The sequence below is a fragment of the Diadema setosum genome, chromosome 14 (assembly GCF_964275005.1).
Source record: "Diadema setosum chromosome 14, eeDiaSeto1, whole genome shotgun sequence".
Lineage (NCBI taxonomy): Eukaryota > Metazoa > Echinodermata > Echinoidea > Diadematoida > Diadematidae > Diadema > Diadema setosum.
In genome coordinates, this window is record NC_092698.1 from 15,912,031 (window position 1) to 15,935,255 (window position 23,225).

Below are 23,225 nucleotides of genomic sequence, written 5' to 3' on the forward strand. Positions count from 1 at the left end.
CAAACCCCAAACAACTATGTAAACTGGGCCCAAGTATCGGAATAAACTTCGCAATGAACTTAAATGTTGCATCACATTATCATCTTTGAAACGAAGAGTAGTTACGACATACACAATGTATAGCATACATACTTCATGTACTTTTTTTAACCTTGCATTCCGGCGGAGTCCCTGACCAGGACCAAGTGTATGGGCCTATGTGCCCTGTCGAGCTCTATGCAGGCCATTTATCTTACTCGACGATCGTAGCAGCTGGTCGGTCACCATGGTCACGCGGCCTGGTTCAGGGGCCCCTGCTGGATTGGTGACACGACATTTGCTCCTGCTACAATCTCTCCTGTCTTATTTTCTCCAAGGACTTTAAGTTAGTGTAAGGGTTGTGATAGGATTAAAGACATTATTTACCATTTGCAGATGAAACAAAGACCCAGCCTTAGTGCTTCAAAATAGTTCAAAAATGTGAGACAGGCATAGGAACAACCAATGTAAAAATTCTGATCATGATTATTGTAAGTATTGTTAAATAAATGTACACAATAGTTACAATAAAATTGTTTCTAGACTAACCCGTCTACATTTATGGTTTAGTGAGAAAAATGGTGATATTTCCTTATATTTTAGGCTTTATTGCAAAATGTTCATATGTTAGGATGTTTTGTGATACAACTGACATACACATAATGCATGAAATGTGATAACTCGATCATTCTTTGAATTACTGCTCACAATGGCAAACAATGCCTTTAATAGGTTTAGTTTGATGTCAGGTTAAGGATTAACGTTAGCGTTATGTTAGTGGGTAGGTTTTATGTTTGGTTTAGCGTGCAGATATTTCATGGGAGAAATTTTCATGGGGGCTCCTGAGCTGTCTGAGTATTTTTTATATCCTAAGATTTGTTTCATGTTCTTGCCTCAATTATTTTGTACAAAGGATTACCCTACATCTGATTTTATTTTGGAACTGACGACTTAACAAGCTCGCCTTTTATACACTTGTACACCGGCCCCATCATATTTCTAATACTTTGCAAGAATGTATTCTTATATTACTGTAAACAGACCTAGGTAAAGTTTATTTCTATACCAAGACCGTCGTACATTCAGGTAAATGTTTCACTTGATTTGCACTATATATTCTTTATTTGTATACTTTCATGTTGTGTGACATTTTCTTGAAAATATGAAAATTAACTGAAACATATCTATCAAAGTGATGTCGAACACAAACTATTCCATCCGTTATGTTTTGCTGTGAGAGTGTCAAAACGCGTCTAGTGAGATAGGCTAAATGCTTTCTGGTTTTAAAGGGTTTCGCAATGAAGGCAAAATCAGTTATACCTGCTGTGTGTTTATCATATGTAAACATACAAAATTGTTGCCATGTGCGTTACTCCCAAAGGATTTTTTTTTTTCAACACTTGTCACAAACATGGTACTGATTTGATTGTGTGCAAATTTTCAATTTAACAATCACAATCATCACTGGTGACTTATTACAAATTGATGTGACTGACATTTTTGTTCCGGAATTCATGACATGCTGAAAACGAAAGTTCTTATATTGAAGGACTCACATTATCACCTGATCTAATTTGCATATTTACTGCTACCAACATCACTGCTCTGTCAAAAAAATACGTTTCCGGCCACTGGTGGGTGGCGACCCATCACCCCTCGAACACCCCATCGTCCAGCCCGCCTCCTACCTACCTCAGAAGGGCCTCAATTCAATCAGGAGGTGCGAATCACCGCACATGTTACCAGTTTTGGCGCCTGTTTTAATAACGTGGCCTATGTGATGTGACTTGACATGCTTGATGTGTGTGTGTGTGTGTGTGTGTGTGTGTGTGTGTGCGTGTTTGCGACTTATCCTTGCCTTCGAAAGAAGTGTGAATAAAATTGACGCCCTCCCTTAGATGCAAAGACGTAAGGATGTCCGTGTACCTGCAGAGCTTGGTAACCTTTGTCTTATTTTTTCAAAAACAAACAAACAATCAATCAAACAAACAAACAAACAAACAAACAAAATAAACAAACAAACAAGCAAACAAACGAACAAACAAACAAACCTTCCCTCTGCTGATCCTTAACCTTATTCGCTAAAGCGGTCCACTAAATCTACGTCTTCTTGAAATCAGTGTGATCTATATGTGACGCCACCAGTACATTGATTTGTGCCCAGTCTTTAATATTCAGCTTTATCTATCAGTGTGTTTCATATGAATTGATCTTGCTCCATGGTCACAATAAGGTTGATATTTTTTACATAAGGGCAGTTTTGTCAATGATAATGATGATAAAACTGCTGATAAGATTTCATTCTTCACACTGGCAATGGTGACGATAATAAGGACCAATGCAATGGTGGTGTAAATGGTAACAGTATTTATGCATGCATTTACTTTCATTCCTGCTTCTGTAACGACAAAACCCGTATCGAATATTGCATCATTGTGAATATTTGGAATATTGTTGCAACTTTTGTCAAACGAATTGTCCGTTTTTACGTTGCATTTTTAATGAAAAAATCGCCCTATAATGCTCTAATAAAAAAAAAAAAACTTTTCATCCCTTGCTTTATCTGTGTATTCTGTGTGACTCTATCTGCGTGTTCTTCTGTTCTTTACTTGAACCATGTTGATTTATCTGATTTTTCGCAAAGATCTACCGAGCGCATGGTAACTGGGCACGACTTTCTTAAAAAAATTATGATTTAGGAAACAATTTATTAGTATTGGGACTTTTTTTCATAGATATGTTGAGAGTGACAGCATATTTTTCAGATCTGTTATTTTTATAGTATGATTTTAAAGTTGTCATTCATTGAGCTTTGTGCAGCAAAGGTAGCAAAGCTGAACAATCCTTTAAGGATCCAACCCGAGGTTAAGCAGTGTGTTCGGGGCTAGTCGTGATGTTACGGAACAGGCCAGAGGGTGAAATATAAACAATAGTCTACTCTACTTTTACGCAACAAAGTGCTGAAATAGTTTCGCAATAAAAGGGAAACGTGATATTGTGTAACGGGGAATGCGCACAACGCAAGAACGAACAAACTTTATCCAAGAACAGCCAATTATGTTTCCATTCTTGAAAAAAAAATATGAAAAAAAAAATCGTTTTGAGAGCACGTTGTCTCCAGCATGATTCTATCATTACAGAATGATCTCTTGATCCAGAACCCGAAGAAAGAAAAATGTCTGAATTGCATAATATTAGCCATTCCGATAATAATCGTCCTCTAAAATGCAATTTTTGCATTAAATTACATTCCAAAGCTGTATCCCGCTTCGACTGCGTTCTAAAGTTCACTTTTTAGTGATGAAGTGTTTCTCCGTCTCAGCCGTAATGATCGCGAAAGGGTCTTAGAGCTGGAGTATAAGAGGGATAATCTCCGCTTGAGTGAAAATTAATGAGATTTTTGATCCACGAATTTCTGGCGTTAGGGCTTATATAACATTTTTGAATATAGAGTGACGAATTGATGGACGCGATGAAACGCGCACGTCTCATAACGATGTTTACGGATTCATAGAAGACCAGCTATTGCAGCTGAGTATTGGCTATCCAGCCATCTTCTCAGCTGGAAGTAAAACAAACAAACAAAAACAAAAACAAAAACGTGTGCAATATTCCCTTTATGCATATGTTATTTTCAGCATGTCATTTTGATTTGTATGCTTGCATGCTTCAGTCATATTTCGTGTTCGCCAACAACAAGGGAAAGACATGTAGGCCTATATTAATTATGGTGACGATTTTGTCAAAAATAGTCCAATATCAATGGTTGTGAAAGTCAAATTAATAAGTACACAGCGGGTGTGATGTGTCAGTATGTTTTCGCGTTACCATTACGATTGTTGATATATTGTACGAACACTGTCTTTCACATTCTTGACAATTTACACTCCTGCTTAAAACAATCCTACTTTAAACCTTCAAGCAGATACCATGAGCCACCAGTTTTAAAGAATTATATGCATTGTAAATCTTTGCATGTTTACTAGAAACTTATAGCTTAGAACGATGTACATCAGCCTTTGTGGAAATCATCTTTTTTGACCTTATATTGTTTTGACATATTTGTATTATTTGTTTGCAGATGATTTCAATGATTCTCATTTTCTATTTATAGTTGTTCCTACTATAGAAACCTACATAAGAGCTGTGATGAAGGAGAATGAACCTCAAATAATATGTATTCAAGCTGAGTGAATGCAGAATATCAGTTGAACACATCACCCAAGTTTGAGGAAAATCGGACAATCCATTCAAAAGAGGACTACAACACTTTATGAAGTCAGGTATGAACAACGACATAAAGAAAATATATCGAAAATTAAACATATTTTCACTTTTCAAGCATAACGAAAGAGCACGTGACTTAATTCTTTCAAAAAGCAGGGGGAATATGTCCCATGATTATGTCAGCGACAAGTGTTTTTTTTTTTTTTTTTTAAAGAATTAAATTTTGTGAAATTCTGTTTATGTCTTTGTACAGAAGTGCGTCACGTACAGTTAGTAGGTTTTTCACTCAGCAATTATGGCTGCACGGAAAATTTAAAAGTTTATAACTTTTGAAACGATTATTCGATTTTCCTCAAACCTCGCTAATGTGTTCAGCTAATATTGCTGCATGCATTCACTCCATCCACTGTTATATGCTTGTTGCAAATTTTTGGCATTTTAGTCGTCACCCAACTATAATCGTGTTATCGTAGCTTCATTTCACTTTAAGTCTTTTCTTATGCATGTGTTTATTTTAGAGCATTATTATTCAAAAGTTTCTTAAAACGTGTATTTTAGAGCATTATTATTCAAAAGTTTCTTAAAACGTGTTGAAACTATGTGATACCTTTGAAGAGATCTTCATAGGCATTGAACGAGACCAGCCAGGTGTTCACACGCAAGGACAAGGGCTTGAAGGGTTAAGATTCCCGGCAACTACTATCAGACTAGAGTGCTACACTCGCTCACACACATGCACTCTTTCTATTGACGCTCACGAAATTGCAGAAGTTGCCGATTTGAAGAGAAATATCCGCCGGGAAGAAGAATCCCCCAAACCTGAATACACATGTCAGTATGAATGTTAAACAACTTGATTTTAGCCTGGTAGGGAACACATTTGTATTGACGAACGAAAGACAAGAATTGGAACATGTCAAGGGAAATAGAGGTCGAAGGTAGAAAAAAAAATATAGGAGGCAAAGATTCAAATATATACAGAGGCAAATTGACAGATGTAAGAAGAAAGGGGAAGAGAGAGATAGCGATAGAGCGAGAGAGAGAGTTTGTGTGTGCGAGGAGGAGGGGGAGGTATTTTTAGGGATAGAAATAAGGGAAGAAGATAAATAGCAGTATGATTGATACAAATACAGCCAAGAATTGGACAAAGGGGAGTATATAAAGAACTTATTTATGTATTTAATAAAAATCTTTAGGCAAGAAGATAATGAAAAAATATTTTAAAAATTAAAATTCTAAAACTTTAGATGACTCTGTGGTTATGGATTCACATTTGGTCAAGTGAAAAAAAAAATGAATTAAGGAGTTTGTGGAAGATTAAAAACTGAAACCGAGGGGAAAAAACAACAAATATAATCTGTATACATACCGTGTGCATACTCAATGTACATACTGATAGGCAAACAGAAAATATGAATAGACAGGGAGTCAGAGAGAGAGAAAAGAAAAAACCGAAGACGAAGGAGAAGGAGAAGAAAAAGAAGAAGAAGAAGAAGAAGAAGAAGAAGAAGAAGAAGAAGAAGAAGAAGAAGAAGAAGAAGAAAAGTAAGCAGCAGATGATTTACCGCCTAGAATGGAGCAGGAAAGAAAAGCCGTAGTTAATGGTTTGAATGTACGGCGAGACGCGTAGCAGTGGCAGTCGTAAACAGAGTGGATCGATCAACCCGCGGCTGGAATTACCGATCTTCGAATATTCAGCTTGCCAGCTTGTTCTGGGATTCGTTTGGATAAGGCAACCAGGTGGCGATCGATACCGTCCGTCGAGATCTGAATCTAAGTCCGCCAAATTCCAGAGGAAAGCAAAGGAAACATCTCCCCTCTCCCCCCCCCCCCCCCCATCACCACCACCACAAATAAAATCTTAATGCAACAAAACGGAAAGCTCTGCTTCGCAGCTCTGATTGGAGGAGCGGGATACCGGTTGATGGATCGTACTGGAGGATGCAGAGTGACGAGTTTTGGTAGCCGAGCCGTGCTCGTGCGTTGGCGGGGAGAAGTTTAGACCTGACCGCCTACATTAAGAAGCGGATGTGTCACATGTAACCCCCGAGATAATCTGATTATGTGTAGACACGCAACCAAAACTACGAGAATTGAACAGTAATAAATTCAGGATTCCGGGACATCCATCCCAATGAACAAAATAGCGAGGTAAGAGACATAAGAATATGTCATCATGCTCTTCAGCCCCTCAGCACCCCCTCCGAGAGAGAGTTTATCGCACGGTTTGTTGGCATGATAATAATTGGGGTGGATATTTGAGGGAGATTTGGGTAACCATAACAAGGTATTAGGCTACATTCAAATGTGGGGCACGTTTAGCGTAACTGTTTATTATGTCTTTTGCAGACAAGGGTAGAAAAAAAAAAGCCAGGGGAACCATGACAATTTCACGTTAATATACTGTACTTGACTTCGGATACGCGCGTTCAAGACATTCGTTTTACACATGTTTTTAAGCACTCAGGTACAAATATCTACTGTTTCAATGTCTCCTCCACGCTATCTATAACACAGTAGCTTCAGTAGAGCATGAACCTAGCCAATTCCAGTGCCAACCTTTTCTCTATGTTGGTAACTATTGTGTTCAGCAAATTTATGTACTAATCGATTTCCTGGAATGGATTTTTGATCTTCATGAATACGTGAACACCCACAACATCAATGGATATATTCACCGACGTTCTTGGAAGCTGTCATTTCCATGACGGGTGAAGAAACATACCAGTGACATAAATCAGCCATATACCAGTGTATACTCTGTCCTTTAATGGAAAATGACGACAACAAAAACAGCTAGGCTACTATTTTCTATTGCGTCACATCGTCATCTGTCATTTGTTTGTCAATGACGTCAATATCCTCTATACTTCTGAGGGCTATCATTGTATGTTACCGTTAGGAAAGATACTTCACATACACTTTTTTTAAGGTATAAAAATCTGTATATTACATTTGCGAGTGAGCGTGTGTTTATACATCACACATACTTCACATACACTTTGTATGTTATATTTGAGAGTGAGTGTGTGCGTGTGTGTGTATGTCTGCCTGCGCGCAGTCAGAATGAATATTTTAAGGTCATTTGCAATGTTTCAATAACACTTGCTTATTGACGATAGAATTTTAATGCTTGTACGACCTTGCGAACAGATTTCATAATCTGTAACAAAAGCCTTCACAGAACTCATTCGCTGAGCAATGAATCCAACTTTGCATAACAACAGCGAAGAATGACTTTACACTTTTATCAATTCAATCGTTAAAACAGAAATGTCCCAAATCACAATTCAGAAACATTATGAATGGTCGACCAAGTTATTTCTTTTAGTCATCATTTAATGTGATTTGTCTCAACTTTCAATGACGATCTAGTTTTTGTAGCACTATGATGTCATCACTACCAGTGCGTTATGTTGTTTTTATCAATGATATAAAATTAAGACACTTCTTATGAATAAAATTAAGAGGTGTTAAACGAAGACTGGGGAATACTGATATGTTTTCCATGTAACATGTATAATAGGACAAACTCGATCAGCATGCATCTTTCTTAACAAAATCTGTTATGAATAGTTCGTTTGAAAAAAAAAAATCAACAAAAGACAAGTTATAAGGACCAAAAAGAGAAATATGATATATAGACGATGTAATGATGTGTTTGTCGTAGTATTTTTGTCAGTTCCAATATATATTTCTCTTTCGGTTTTATTTCCTTTTGAATTATTCACAGCGATATAGCGGTGAGGTACGGCTGAAACTACTAAAAGGATAGCTTCATTGAAAAAAAAAAAGCCAATGAAATTACCAAACTCTCGTTAATGGCGCCACGAAATTAGGAGGCGTCGTGGCCGTGGTTTCAAAGATTGATCGCTTGCGGGGCTAAGCAGCCCCCATATCCCGCTAAATCAAATCATAGCCAAACGTATTAGCCCGGTCAATGATGACGTCATAACTGTTAGTCCAGCCGGATTGCCATACGACTATAGAATATATAATAACCTGTCTATATCCGGGAAAATATGTGTGTGTGTGTGGGTGTGTGTGTCTGTGTGTCTGTGTCTGCGTGTGTGTGTGCGCGCGCGTGTGTGTAGGTATGTGAGTGTGTGTGTGTTATGTAAACGTACGTGTCTGTGCACAGAGGTGTGTTTTGTGTGTGTAACAAAAAAGCTAGTGGTGGATCGGTCCCAGACTCAATTCTAGAGTGTTTTTTAATGAAATCGTCACCAGTTTTAGAATAAAAAACTGTCGCCAAAATTATATTGGAGCCGGTAAGTTTTGAATAAATTAATCTTTTTACAGAAGCGTGCATGCAACATGATAGCACGTGCGGAAACCCTAGCGGTAAGAGATTACAATCAAATCACAACGTTTTCAATTGCGTAAATCATGAACGTGAAAAGAAAAAGATATGGAGAGAGGAGATAAGATGACAAAGAAGAATTAAAAGAAGTCTGAGGTTTCACAGCTACAAAGTTGATGCGGATTGGCAGATTATATTGATATAGTGCTGATTGAAAATAAACGGCTGTGAGATAATGTACTGTTTGTTACATTGTAGTTCGGAAATAGAGCTTAAATCACGACAGACTGATTAAACTTCATTGTGTAACAAAATTAAGCAGGCAAAGAAATGAGAAGTGATGTTTTGAAGAGTTATGTGCCGATCCAGTCACAAAACACAACACAGTGGCGTCATACTGCGGGTAGCTTTCCCCTTACTTTTTAAGTATTCATTTTTTTTTCTTGTTTTTGTCTATTTCGCCGGCATAATTCTGACACTTTATATTAAAGGCATTATTTACCATTGGCAGATGAAACAAAAACCCAACTTTAGTGCTTCAAAATAGCTCGGAAGGTGAAGTAGAGATAGAAACATCCAGTGTAAAATTTTGAATCAGTATAATCAATGTGAAGTATTGTTGGATATACAAAATGTGAACAGTAGTTATAATTTCATCTTATTTCATTCTTCTCCTTTTTCCAACAGAAGATAACACAGTATAAATTAGGAATCATATCACAATCGTATACATACATCTTGCAAATGATATCAAATGATACAATAATAAAGTTACATATATATGCATGTATACGCAAAAAAAGAAGAAGTTATGTTTCAGTTGGAAAATGACGTTATGTTTCAGTTGGAAATAATAAAAATGTTTCCAGACTAAAATGTCCACAGTTATGGTTTATTGAGAAAAATAGCGATATCTCCTTATGTCTTAGGCTTTATTGCAAAATTTTCACATGATAGGATGTTCTGTGATACAACTGACCTACACATATGCATCGAGTGTGATATCAATGGTAAACAGTACCTTTAAGCATGAAGACCTGCGAGGAATTCTTCCAGTAGACAAAGTATGAAAATATTTTGATCCTTTTGATGGTTCCCATTCTCAAATTGAACCGCTGGTGGCAACTGAAATGTACACTCCTTGTCAAGTTTTACGATGCTTGCAGTAAAATTTCAGTGTCCTAGGGTTATTACTCTAAGTCACCTTGTAGCGGAGATCAATGGCTTTTCGATGATGACGTCATGGCTACTGGCCCGTCGCGTCTTTTCGATGATTACCCGATTACTAAAAAACACGTTTTATTGGAACGTGTGTGTGCGTGTGTGAGTGCGCATGCTCACATGGGGGGGGGGGATGAGCGAATGCTGTACGATGCTGGGTGTTATTTGGTAAATTTGATTGTATGTATGCATATAATCATACACATGTATGTATTCATAGTATATACATATTAATGGATTAGACACAACCAATCAATCATAAAGGTAATTCAAATTCATGAAATTCTTCCGTCGAGATGTTTTCATTGTAACCGATTGACGAATTGCCCTACATTGACGTAAATAAACACTGAATTGATCAGTGTTTTGGTAGCACCCATGATTTAAAAAAAAACAACAACAAAAAACACTGATCTGCTGATCAATTCAGTGCTTATTTACGCCAGTGTAGGGCAATTCATCAATCAGTTGCAATGAAAACATCCCGACGGAAGAATTTCACGAATTTGAATAACTACGCAGTACCTGTTGTATGCTATAAGGATTAGAACCAACACTTGCTATCGGGCGCAAGCTCGGTGGTCTAGTGGAGATGACGTGACGCCTGTCCGGAGATCAGGAGGTCGTAGGTTCGAATCCTGCTCGAGTATGTACACCCATGATTGTATCATGACTGCCACTAAAACACTGATTTTGTGCTCATTTACGTCGATGTAGGGCAATTAATTCGTCAATTAGTTACAATCATATAATTTGTGATGATTTTCATATTTCATGAAATTAGTTTGTGCATGTTCTTGAAAACTAAAATTTCAAGAAACAAAGGATCAATGAAGATGCTAGAGAGAGAGAGAGAGAGAGAGAGAGGAAAAAGACAAGGAAGTAAAAATGTAAAATGAAGGAAAGTCACTCTGACAGAATGTATGGCATTGTGAGTCAGGAAGAAAAAGAAAGAAGGATAGATGAAAAACATGGATGGAACTTTTTTTTTTACTCCCACCTCTGAACAATGGTAAACTCTGATTTATATGGACCTCGAGGAATGAGACGAAATGTCGAATGAATTTCTTTAGCTACCGTCACTTTTTTAGGGATTCCTGTATATTGCATCATAGAGCACATACACATACATTTCGACAAAATAACAACATCAATGTCCTCGATATTAGAAAGTTCATTACCGCAGGCATCTCTCGCCAGACTTGATTTTAAATGCTACTGATACGCCGAAATGTCACTGTTACTTCAGTGATTATCATAATTATTATTATAGCAACGCAAAGTGTTAGCAACTGTTGTAACCCCAACTGTAATTATTTCCTCTGTGTGATCAATAAAAAATATCTGTATTTTAAACTTCCCCTAATCTGATTTATCACGGGACCTGCAGCTGTACAAGCTTGCTTTTACGTAGGCCCCATCATATTTTTTGCATCATGACCACAGTTCAATTCGCGTGTATACAGACCTTGTGTTTACACCAAGACAAACTTCATCTAATTTATGTTTTGTATAATTTTTGGATTTACATACTTTATTGTGATATATGTGGGAAATATGAAAATAAATTGAAAAATGAAAATCAAGTATAATCTGTGTACAAGTCTCCTGCACAATTTATGATTTGCATAAATGTGTCAAGTGTAAATTTTGTGAAATTGTTGATATGAAATTTAGTTTTGGTTATTTTTCAATTGACTTTCATGTTTGACTTTGAGATGTCTTAAAATTTGTTATTTTGTTGATCCTCCATGTGTGCGTTGTATAGTTATGTATGTAGTTGCTGGTGTGGACACGCGCCCGTTTGTGTATTTCGGTGATGCAAAAGAGGCAGCTTGTGAGCTCTCTTATGGAGACTATTTCATAATTTTGTTTTTGTTGTGATATGAGCTCCCATGTGGAGACTTTTCTTCTTTTTTCTAATGACTTCCCCTGTGGAGACATTTCATTACCAAGGTCTAAATAATACTAATGTTTGATTTGTTTATGATATTTAATATTATTACTATTTTATATGTTGTATAAAAAAAAATCATTATCAAAGTTATTATTATTATTATTATTATTATTATTATTATTATTATTATTATCATTGTTATTATTATTATTATTATTATTATTATTATTGATTTATGATTTATATCTATATCATTATTATCAACATTTGTTAGATTGTTTTCAGTAGGGCTCCATTTTTGCAACTGATTCACAAATTGCCCTACATCGACGTAAATATATATTAAAAAAAAAAAACAACTCGACGTAAGAATTTTCATCCATCTGAGGGCTCTTTTTTCACAAAGAAACAACAAAATAACACCACACTCACTTCTTCAAAAAAGAAAGAAAGTACAAATTGAGCGATCTTACTGCATTCTTTTGGACACGAAAGAGGCCATGGTGAGAGAGAGAGAGAGAGAGAGAGAGAGAGAGGGAGAGACAGAGAGAGAGAGAGAGAGAGAAAGAAAACCGAACAACATTCAACCGGCAAACTCACCGTTTGGCATCTATACACCGTAAACGTAGTCACAAACACAAGGCAGACACACGTAAAGAGCTGATTTTTACCGCCATATGTTTGTGGCAAGGTATGGCGCGTCGTATGGAGAGAATAACAACCATTAAACAATAATTTCATATCGCTTTTCCATCAGGACACCCTTAGACACCCTGTTCACTCAATAAGGTACTTGTAAAGTGATACATTTTCCGTTATTTGATACTGATTGATCCAAAATCTTTTCTATCTATAAAAACTCCATATTGGTTACTTCCTTCTCTCTTGCAAAAAAAAAAAAAACGGGTAGAAATTTGAAAAAACCCCGAAAGAAATATGATATACAATCGAAATATAATGTACCTTGGGAATATAGATTACCATCCGTATGCGTTGTGGTGTGTCATCGAAAGACACGCGTGAGTATGAGCCCGTCTATTCGTGAGAAGGTGTTTGAAAATCCAACAGTCTTCTCCATTTCCAAATGTCAGGTGTCAGGTGTCGTTTCGAGACTGCACAATCCTTTAAGTTGATAATAGTAGTAAGACAGTCATGAGAATTGCATACAACATACTGGCATTTATAGGCTGGAGAAATCGTCATTCAAGTTTCACTTACATACTCAGGCTATTGTCCCTGCGGAGGAAAAAAAAAATGCAGACAGGGCAATGAAATAACTCGGAAATCATACAAAGGTTTATATCCGCGATTTAGCAGACTGCTAGCACCGGTATTTTCACGTCGTAGCATATTAAAAAACAGTAAAATCTGGAGCTCAGATCTAGATCCTTGTCATAATTATGTTACTGTCGATAAAGAACTGATCCGCTTTTCTCAAGACTCAAATCAGAGAGAATTGATAAATGCCATTTGGAGCAATTTAGTTTCTAAATGAAAGATGAAATCTGGTGCCTCCAAAGTATATCTGTTAACATCAACAGACGACATTTAAACGGGAATGAAACCCAGATGTACATGTGGATTGAGTGAATGTTGCAATATTATTAGAACACATCAGCGTCTACCGATATTGCCGCATTCACTCAATATGTCTACACATTATAAAAGCCAAACATGAATGTTATCAATTCCATGATATGAAAGCCAAATATATATATTATTTCGGTCTCATTGGAAGATGATATTGTCAATGATGGTAATTCCGATGATGATGACGTTGATAATATTGTTGCTGTTGTAGTTGATGATAGGCTAATATTTGATCACTATAAATAACACGTTAATGATGAAGAATTTGAAAATGATGAAATTGATTAAGATGGCGGTTTCTACGATGTAATACAGTAATAAACATAAAACCCTGACATCTCAGCTCAGAATTACTCATCCACTTTCTCTCTTTTCGTACCTTTCATTCCGTTCAGATCTTCTACCTTGTAAAGGCGCCACCGGTCTGACGGGGAAATTTCTCAAGGAAATCCATGAGATCTTGGTGGAGTACGTCCAGAACATGTACGACCGGAGTACCAAGCTCCTGGAGTTCCACCACCCGCACGACCTCCGGGAGAAGCTGCACCTGGAGATCCCTGACAAGGCGGAGAACCTGGACCAGATACTCGACGACTGCAGGAACACGCTCAAATACTGCGTACGCACTGGTTAGTTCTGTGGGTTTGTATTCTTTGGCAATTCCTGTGTAACAGTCACGATAATCATTTACAATCATTATTGAAGCACTCTCGTCAAAAGCGCCTCGTAGCATAACGGACTTTCGTCATTTCCGAAACACTGCACTATCGTTTCAAGGAAATGATACAAAATGATAAGCATGTCTTTAGTAATTAAATCAATGAAAATGACAATGATAAGAACAGTTGATAATATTAATAGTAATACAATAATAATGATAGAAAGTGTTATCGTAAAAATGAAATCACTGTCATTGTTGACAAAATCAACATGACTTTATTTCCCAAAGTGGCAATAAAATCATTTTCACTCGGCCTCCTGCAGGCTTTAGTAGTCAGTGGGTGAGTGATTACACTGATTTAATGTATGTCAGCATTATATCGTCAATGGCATCGTATATCTAGTGCTCCTGATAATAGCCAAACTTGCCCATGATATTTACAACTGTCATCTTCACATACATTTATTTGTCGGTTGAACACGTTGCTGAGATGTTTCTGTTTCACGGTTGCGCTGTGTCAACAGAAGAAAATGTGGCAACAGTTTTTGCTACGTCTTGCTAAATCAATGTCCACCTCGGCACTCAAAATTGACATAATTTAAAGATATTTAACAGTGAAATGATTCACAATCACTCGTATCGTGTTTTTTTTTTTTAAGTATGCCTAACGCTACAATTTGTCTAAGCACTTATCACGACATTGCTAAAAACCAATATCAAATCTCTTGACTGGTGCAAAGATTACTACATATTTCCTGTCTCAAATAGAGAACGAACGATGATATTCAATCTAAAGAAAATTGCATCTGCTATATCATTGCGGGGAAGGGAGGCAAGGGTAAGCGATAAAAAAATTATCCGCGTCTCGATAGCTTTATAATTATGATTACCTATCGAGTAAACATTGCTTAGGGGTCGTGGAACGGAGGGGGGGGGGGGGGGTGGTGCTGGGAATTGCAGTCCCAGCCCGCCCCACCCCCCATTTTTGCTCTTCAAAAGTAATCTAAAAAAAAGGAAAAGACAACTCCCTCTGTCACGCAGCCCGCCCCCTCCACACACACACACACACATACACACACACACACAACACACACACACACCGCGGCCCCCGCTGATAACTTTGCAGAGCTATAATAAATGCGCTGCTAGTATTTCGCGTTCTAACTGCTTCATTTGGTCGTGTATCTTGCTTTTCAATCTGATGTCACCTTCGCAGAAAACTGCATCCAAAAACTCGTGCATTTTATCTTCTTTTTACCAAGAATTCATAAAAGAAGATAGGATAATATATTAATTTTGTGAGATTCAAAATATTACATGGCACGCTATGTTTTGTGAAAGCTTACGGGTTGTACGTAACAGGATGACATTCGATGACAACGTCATCTTAATCTGAAGGTAAAGTTTGTCAGCAATCTGTGTGCAATGTCAGCTTTATCTTTACCACATGCATAGACAGGGTGATGGGATAATAGCGCGCTTTAAATCTGCAACGCGAACGCTGAAGACGACGGTATTAGGCTAAAACTGGTGTTCTGCACATGCGGGAGGCCTCTTTCCACTGTTCAACCCAGAAGGTAATGGGAACGTAGAGCGAAAGAATATCATTAAAAGGAGAATTTTAGAAGATCAGACTTAAATGTATACTGTCATCTCCGATTTTCTATTACCACAGCTTTTGCTTTATAATGAAAGTAAACAGGCTGAACTCGTAGAAAAAAAAAACCAAAAACAAAAACCCAGCAACATAAAACTAAAAGGAACCGCATGAAACCAAACTTATTTTGCAGGCCACCCTCGGTATTTCAATCAGCTCTCTCAGGGACTGGACGTGGTGTCAATGGCGGGAGAATGGCTGACTGCTACAGCAAACACAAACATGTGAGTTTCCATGGTAACAAGGAATAATCCATAAGCTTTCTGTTTTGTTGTTTTTTGTTGTTTTGCTTTGAAACGCGTGGTACTGTGATGGTAAGACTATTACAGCAATGATTATGATACTTAATACTACATTCTTTTAAATTCTTTACAAAAGGATTGGAAATATTGTGATACTGAGGATATCATGGATTCTATTTTTGCATTTATGATGATTGACCATCAATTTTATCATTTTGTACCTTGTCAAGGGTATGCAAGACGTAATCAACCTTCATCGACATGACTGTATGGTACTTTGTGTTTGATTTCTTCGCAATATCTAGAGCTGTTGAGAGCAAGGCTTTTTGAACTCAATTCCATATTCGTCTGCCATTACGATTAATTGCGAACCGATAATTATCGAAGAGTGGTGTCTTTAAAGGGTCCCTGAGTGCGATGGACAGATAACAAGCTTTTATAGAAAAAAGTCTTTTATATATTTCGCTCACATAAACTCTTTTCCAGGTTACATGTATAATTCTTTTTTATTACTACTATCAATTTTTCATTTTATCTATCATTACCATTGTCATTACGCATGTATGTAAATATATATATATATATATATATATATATATGTATATATATCTTCTTCTTTTTTTTAAGTGAAATCGTCATGGTGGCCTACAGATGTCAAGTGTGGAGTCTTGAAGGTGGCGTGTTCCTTAGTAAAACGCTGTGATGATACCGTGATTTTACAGTGAGAAGTTGACCGTGATAGTCTGTATTCCAGCCGTTTTCCATTTTCAGCGAAGCATTGTCTATATTTTTATAATTGCTTTTGCTATGATTATGTGCACTCGGTGCGGATAGAATCCGACCGGTAAGGAGGCAAGCGTACGGACAGACAATCGATGCATTCTGTACATACACTGAGCTTTCAGTATGTTCCTTGCCACCCGGTTGCAGAACAACCAGTAATGACAACATCAAGCTTTATTTACCGTCTGTATTACCTCGTGATTTTGCCGCCTCTCATTACTTCAAAGCGTATCGTTGGATAATAATAAAAAAAAAAAAGAAGAAGGAAAGAAATGACTGAAACGATAACCATCCAAAAGTTCGTAAATCGACGTCGGCTAATACTGTAATTCATTTCAGAACCATTTCGACGCGATTTCTCATTTCTGTTCTTCCATTGCAATTTGAAAGGGATCATGAAAAGTATAAGCAGAGTTCATAGGAGAACGCCCTCACAGTACCTCAAGTTGCAAGCCGTCATCAGTTCAACATAACTGCCCGAGTCTTTTGATCAATTTCCCATGGAGGCTAAACAAAAAGTTGGTAGGATCTATATTAGGCATTATCCCGCTGAGATTGAGACACTCGGCCGCCGCAACAGTCGCCCTGTCTGCTGCTGCCACCGATTCCCCTTGCTATTCGTCAGCACTTATTTACCAGTCAGCGCTGCCCGTGTACTCTGCGCACCGTAACACTGAACACGTGACTCCATACCATATCGCTCTCCTATAGTGCTTACCATTGATCGATAGTCATATCACAACGGATACCGGCGCGAATCCTTCGCAGGTGATCCATGGAGGCTTAAGTCCACCAATGATTGCTCGCATCCATCTTGCTTACTTTCGCAAGATATTACTTTCAGCGAATCGATTTTCTGTTTCTTCTATTTTCTTCTTTTGATCTGCTGATATAGGTTCTCAGTGACGGGATAGGGAATTCCAAACTATTAAGAGAGAATGTGGACTAATAATTGCAATCAACCCATCAAGTTTCAGAATAAAATCACCTTTGTGTTTATAATATTATATGTAATATATACATTTTTCCGTTGCTATAGTGTATCATACTATAATTATTAAATTTGATTCAATTTAATGCAATTACACTTTATTTCCATCCAACAAACAAAAAGTAATACACAATACAAAGTACACATTTTGTCAATTTATATTGTTGGACAATTTGAAAAAAAAAATGTCGTAAAGTGTAATACTATGTGTGCGGATTATAATTGGAAAAACGATGCACATTTTGCAATGGCAAACAGAATAAATACAACAATAGAAAAGAGTGATTTGCTGAAAAGCGGAGCTTGTAAAAAGACGGATCACTCGAATAAAAAGACAACAGTATACCAATAATATGATTATACAAAAAGTATATATATATATCTATTTCTATATTAATCTATACATGTATATCTATAGCTACTAAAGAACACTCTTTAATTTGAACCCAAATTGAAGGTGAAGAGTTTGATATATGTGCAACGAGCAACAACTATAACTTGTCCGTGTGATAATATCACCTGCCTGTGTGTGTGCGCGTGTGTGTGTATGTGTGTTTGTGTGGGTGTTAGTGTGCACGTATAATGTAAGTAAGTGCCAGTTTACACTTTTTCGCCATGTTAACGGAATAAACGAGCAAGACAGCAAGTTATGTGGGATCACTTACAAATCTACCGGTATATCTGTAAAAATCTACTGCATTGAATGCTAAGATCGTATATTTTCCCCTCCTTCTTCTAGTTCTGATGAGTAACTTTAATCTTTAATTAGTTTGATTTCCTTTCGTTTAAGCTACATAATTCTGCATATTTTGCTTCTGTTTCTTTTTTTCTATATTATGTATAAAGCGTATTTTTGCAATTGCTTCTATTTCTTCTTTTTTTGTTGTTGCTATTTTATGTATAAAGCGTATTTTTGTAATTGTATGATTATACTAATCGGATTCACAGAAGAATATTCATCGGCTGAAGTGAATGAACCGTGATGAAACAGAATAAACTCAACTCAACTCGGCTCATGTTCAGTACCTCCAGAGTTCCCTCCCTCTTCTTCACTTTATCTTTCCAGTCCTTCTTCATTTTATTTTCTTGCAATAAACTACATTTACCTTGATTCGGTCAATATTTCATTTTCATTTCATTTCATTTTTATTTCATTTCCGGCCAAAGCATACATGACAATTGCATATAAACAAATTAAGTACAATGTAACTTTTGCATATCCAAATGAAATTCAAATACACGTCATTTGTTTACATGAAACAATAAACATACTTAAGTTGAAGAAATACATGGACAAAATGTGACTAAATCATAACAAACAATTGGAATAATCTAGATAATAGCTTAAAAGACTCACCCTCATTCCTCACATTTAAATACAAATTCAGAAATTTAAATACAAATTCAAAAAATAGATAACATTTGTTATCTATTTATAATTCTAGATAATCTGAATTAATTGTTTTAATTTATGCTTGAGGTTTCACCTGTCCTGATGTCGCAGCACTTGGCGTGTTCTGTATGCAGACCTCTCTTCTCTCTTTATTCTTCTTTCCTCTTCCTTCCTGTCTTTGTTCCTCGTAGACTTGTATTGTCACCGTCTTCTCTCTTCTCGGTACTGTCTCGCGTCGTATATGTGTGTGGATAACTGAATGTCTGTACGAGTGTGTCGTCCTTCTTATATTTTCCCGGTATACCAGTTCAATGAACACCGTCTGGGCATTAGCATTGATACTTATTTCCTATTATTGTCGAAGCCAGCGTATAGCTATATTTTTACAAACGACTTAAGTAATCTATGTTTAATATAAATGCTGTAAGAAAATAATAAAACAAACTTGAATGATATATTGCTTACTCATCAATTATCTAGGGATCCACGTCCTACAAGCTTAGCTTTTTTGTGGATCGCTATTTTCCAAAATTGAAGTTATTTTCTGAAAGCTCGCGAAGTATACATGTATACGCATCGTTCCTTCTGATTATTGTACATATGTTGATGTATATAATTTATTTCGTATATTACATGAACCTTTGGTAAAAGTGTAGACAATATCATTATGATATGTATACTTTGCATTACGTTTTGATTTTCTTTGATTGGAAATAAACTATGATTGAACTTGAACTTGAACTTGAACTCGAAAGAAAAGGTCGGAAATGGAGGGGACTGCTAAAAAGTCAAGCTTGTAGAATGCAGTCCCCTCGTGAGCAGTGAAAATTGTAGTAATAATGAAACGATACAATTAGACATATTCCTCGGGAAGCAACATAAAACAAGTACGGGCACAAACGCACACACAGACAGACACAAAGCAGCTCTCTTACATACGCGTTGAAAGAATAAACAGGAGGTCAAAGGCCAGAAAGGGACAGGAAGACTGAGGAAAGGGCAAAGGAGGAAGAGTTCAAGGGTCGATGCCAAGGCACATGAGACTTTGGTCTTACCGAGTATTATGAATAATATATTGTAACGGTTATGAAATAAATTAAACAAAGTTAAAGACGCTAGCAGCAAAGAAATTAATTAGCAGCTTTCAAAAATGCAAATCCCCAGTGATATAAGAATTAATAAAAAAAATTCTGTAATTTCAAAGTAAATGTGTTGAAACTTAGAGATTCTTTTATGCTGCTGTCAAGGGAATTCCAGAATTTAGGTCCAGCGAAGGAGAAGATAGACTTTGCAAAAATCGTCCTAAACAGTGGTAAATCGAATTCATTGGTTTGTCTATTTCATAAATTTGTCAATATCCTGTCTAATTCAATCTTTCTTTTTTTTTTAAAATTCCAGCAGACATGAAAAGAACCGCTTTTACAATTTAATGGTACTATCACAAGGGTAAAAATAATGCTGCACATGACGATATAGACCAATTTTATTGTTTTATTATGCTTCCTTGTGTCAATTTGCTTCATTTGTTTATTTATTTTTCTTACTGGTGAAGATAATCGAAGGTATTTTGTGACAGAAAGTGAAGGAATATTTGTTGTTTTGTTCGTTTCTTTGTTTGTCCTTTTAATAACGAATGTGTTTTTGTTAGTTTGTTCCTTCTTGAGATTGGTTGACGAAAGAACTTGGGATAGGGTTTAACGTCAACTGCGCATATACCTGTACTTTTAACCACGCGCTTGACCTTCGAAATGGTCAAAATGTCATCGCTGTGCCCCAGTGCATGACGTGATGCCTCTAGTCGACAAATATTCTCAAGAGGTTTGACTGCCTATACGTCTCTAAGGCTTCAACCAAACGTGTACATCTCTCATTATTCGAATTATCCAGCAATTTCCATCCAGTTTCTGTCTGCCGATACGTACGCATCGAACTGTCGTCTGCGATTTACGCTCTCGATACATCGATTACTTTGTACAGTAGCAATGCCTCGGCTGAGAATTTTGAGACTAATAACTGTGTATCAGCTAGGAGCCATGCTGGTTGTTTTCAGTATCATGGATACTCGGCCAAAATCTTTGAAGTCGTAGAGTATCAGACCTGTGTCAACCTTGAAGATAACACAATTATGTGCTTCGAGGATTCGGTTCATTCATTAATCTTGCATTCATGTTTCCCTTTATTTCTGTGTTCAAACTCGGGGCTTACTTCTCTCTCTCTCTCTCCCTCTCTCTCTCGCCTCTATTAGATACAACGTCTTAGCTATTTTCAAGGAATGGTATAGTGGGTGTTTTTTTTTTTAAGATAAAGTTTCAGGTTTCCAACTTTTTTGATGAAAATGTTGTTTAAAAAAGGCTTAAATATAACCAAGAAACAAAGCGGTCTTGATAAAAGATGAGACGCAGCCTTTACAAGGACTACTTTGTTTTACTTTGCTTTTTTTTTTTATATATCTCTTATTCTTTGATATCTATCTGTTATCTACGATATACCAAAGACAACTAGTTCTATTTAACTAGCAAACTTGATAACACAAGGTTTGCAGGCCAATGCATCGACCAGTTTTCCCTGAACAGTCTTTCGTCGGGCGACCTTGCTTGCAGCGAGCTAACTGTTCAATCACGATAACAGCTGTGATTACATCTGCAATGGTAGTGGAAATAACAGTATGTGCCATTTATAATTTGGATATGGTATTCCAAACACTTCAGTACCCAATTGTGTCTCGGATTTTTTCAGCAGCATATCGTGACTAAAGCGATAACATGGTTATGAAACTGTATTGCCAACACTCATTACGATGGCTCTCGGTTTTCATCCAGGTTCACGTATGAGATCGCCCCCGTGTTTGTCTTGATGGAAAGAGCCACGCTGAAAAAGATGAGGGAGATTGTGGGCTTCAAGGACGGTGATGGCGTCTTTGCACCAGGTGAGAGAGGGGAGGGAGAGGAAGGACTTTTCCCTCTGAAATCATCCTTTCTTTGCTATCGTTCGTGAGTATATCATATATAACATTATTATGCAACTGACCCTAACATCCTTATATATATATATGTGTATATATATATATATATATATATATATATATATATATATATGGTGCTTCTTTCGTTATGCAGTTTTGTAAAAGCTGTTTCACTGAAACTATGTGTTTATGCTCGTTTGTATTATGTTCTCGATGGAAATCGTGCTTTGCTTTTTTGTTGTTGAGCAATAACAATAGAGTAAAAATTAAATGGGGCGCATGTTTACCACAGAGGGCATGTTCCATTGAAATGAGAGATTGAAACACCTTTTGATTGATCAAAATTATAAATGCATTTCTTCGAAAGTAAAAATGACAGCTTGATTGCCTCACAGACTATCTGCCAGATTAAGGCTGTCCACTTTTTCAAAGATATTTTTGGATATTTCACCCACTTGATTCAAATGTGGTTAAAAAAAAGGGAAGAAGCTTGAACTGTAATGAAGTGGTAGCAGGTGTTGTGTCTAAGCAATTATGTAAATTGGAAATAGGTAATTTGTAGGCGAGGAGTTGTTTATAGGCCTGAATTCACGCCTTTCCTTTCTCGGGCTATTACCTAGATGTTCAATGTATAAGTCGTATACCAGAATATTTACACCAAAAATATTCTTACCGGAATTCACATTAGGGAGTATTAGGCCGAAGTATGCCAAAAGAGATGAATGGTTCTTTACAAAGATTCTGAGTGCATGGCGTATATCATGGACCTAATATACATGGACTGTTCACGGCAGTCTTTCCTTGATGTAATGATCGTCGCCGACACATGATTATGTGCATTTCAATGAGTACATTCAGGTGTCTGGACAATAACGATTTTGTGACCATGTATCGTCACTAACAAAAGAATCGTTTCCCTCTTTTCAGTCTTGTTTCGCTGATGTGCCTTTTTCAGACGGAAATGTCTTTGAATAAATACAGATGATTAGGAGCAACAAACCTGAGATCATGACAAATTTTGTGTCAAAAGATGGGCAATTGCTGATTCGCACATTTTCGCACACGCATAAGACCTTGCCTATAATGGCAAGATATACCTGTTCTCTACCATTACCGTCCCTTTTTGCTCTGGAATAAGCTGCGAAAAAGTGAAATATTGAGATCACAAATGACAATTATTCTGCCAAAATGTTAGATTTCTTTTAAAAACTGCCTGCTTCTCCCAAGCGATATTGTTTGAGGTATGATTTCCTAACATACACCACAACTGCACATTCACT

At 36.8% G+C, this 23,225-nt stretch overlaps 1 protein-coding gene across 1 annotated transcript in view; it reads left to right on the plus strand.

Annotated features, from left to right (window-relative positions):
• LOC140237425 (glutamate decarboxylase 1-like) overlaps positions 1-23,225 on the plus strand; it is a 50,751-nt gene that overhangs the window by 11,013 nt on the left and 16,513 nt on the right. The window contains exons 2-4 of the mRNA XM_072317347.1: positions 13,652-13,885; positions 15,708-15,798; positions 21,803-21,909. Coding sequence (XP_072173448.1) covers positions 13,652-13,885; positions 15,708-15,798; positions 21,803-21,909 — 432 coding nt within the window. The remainder of the gene's footprint in view (positions 1-13,651; positions 13,886-15,707; positions 15,799-21,802; positions 21,910-23,225) is intronic.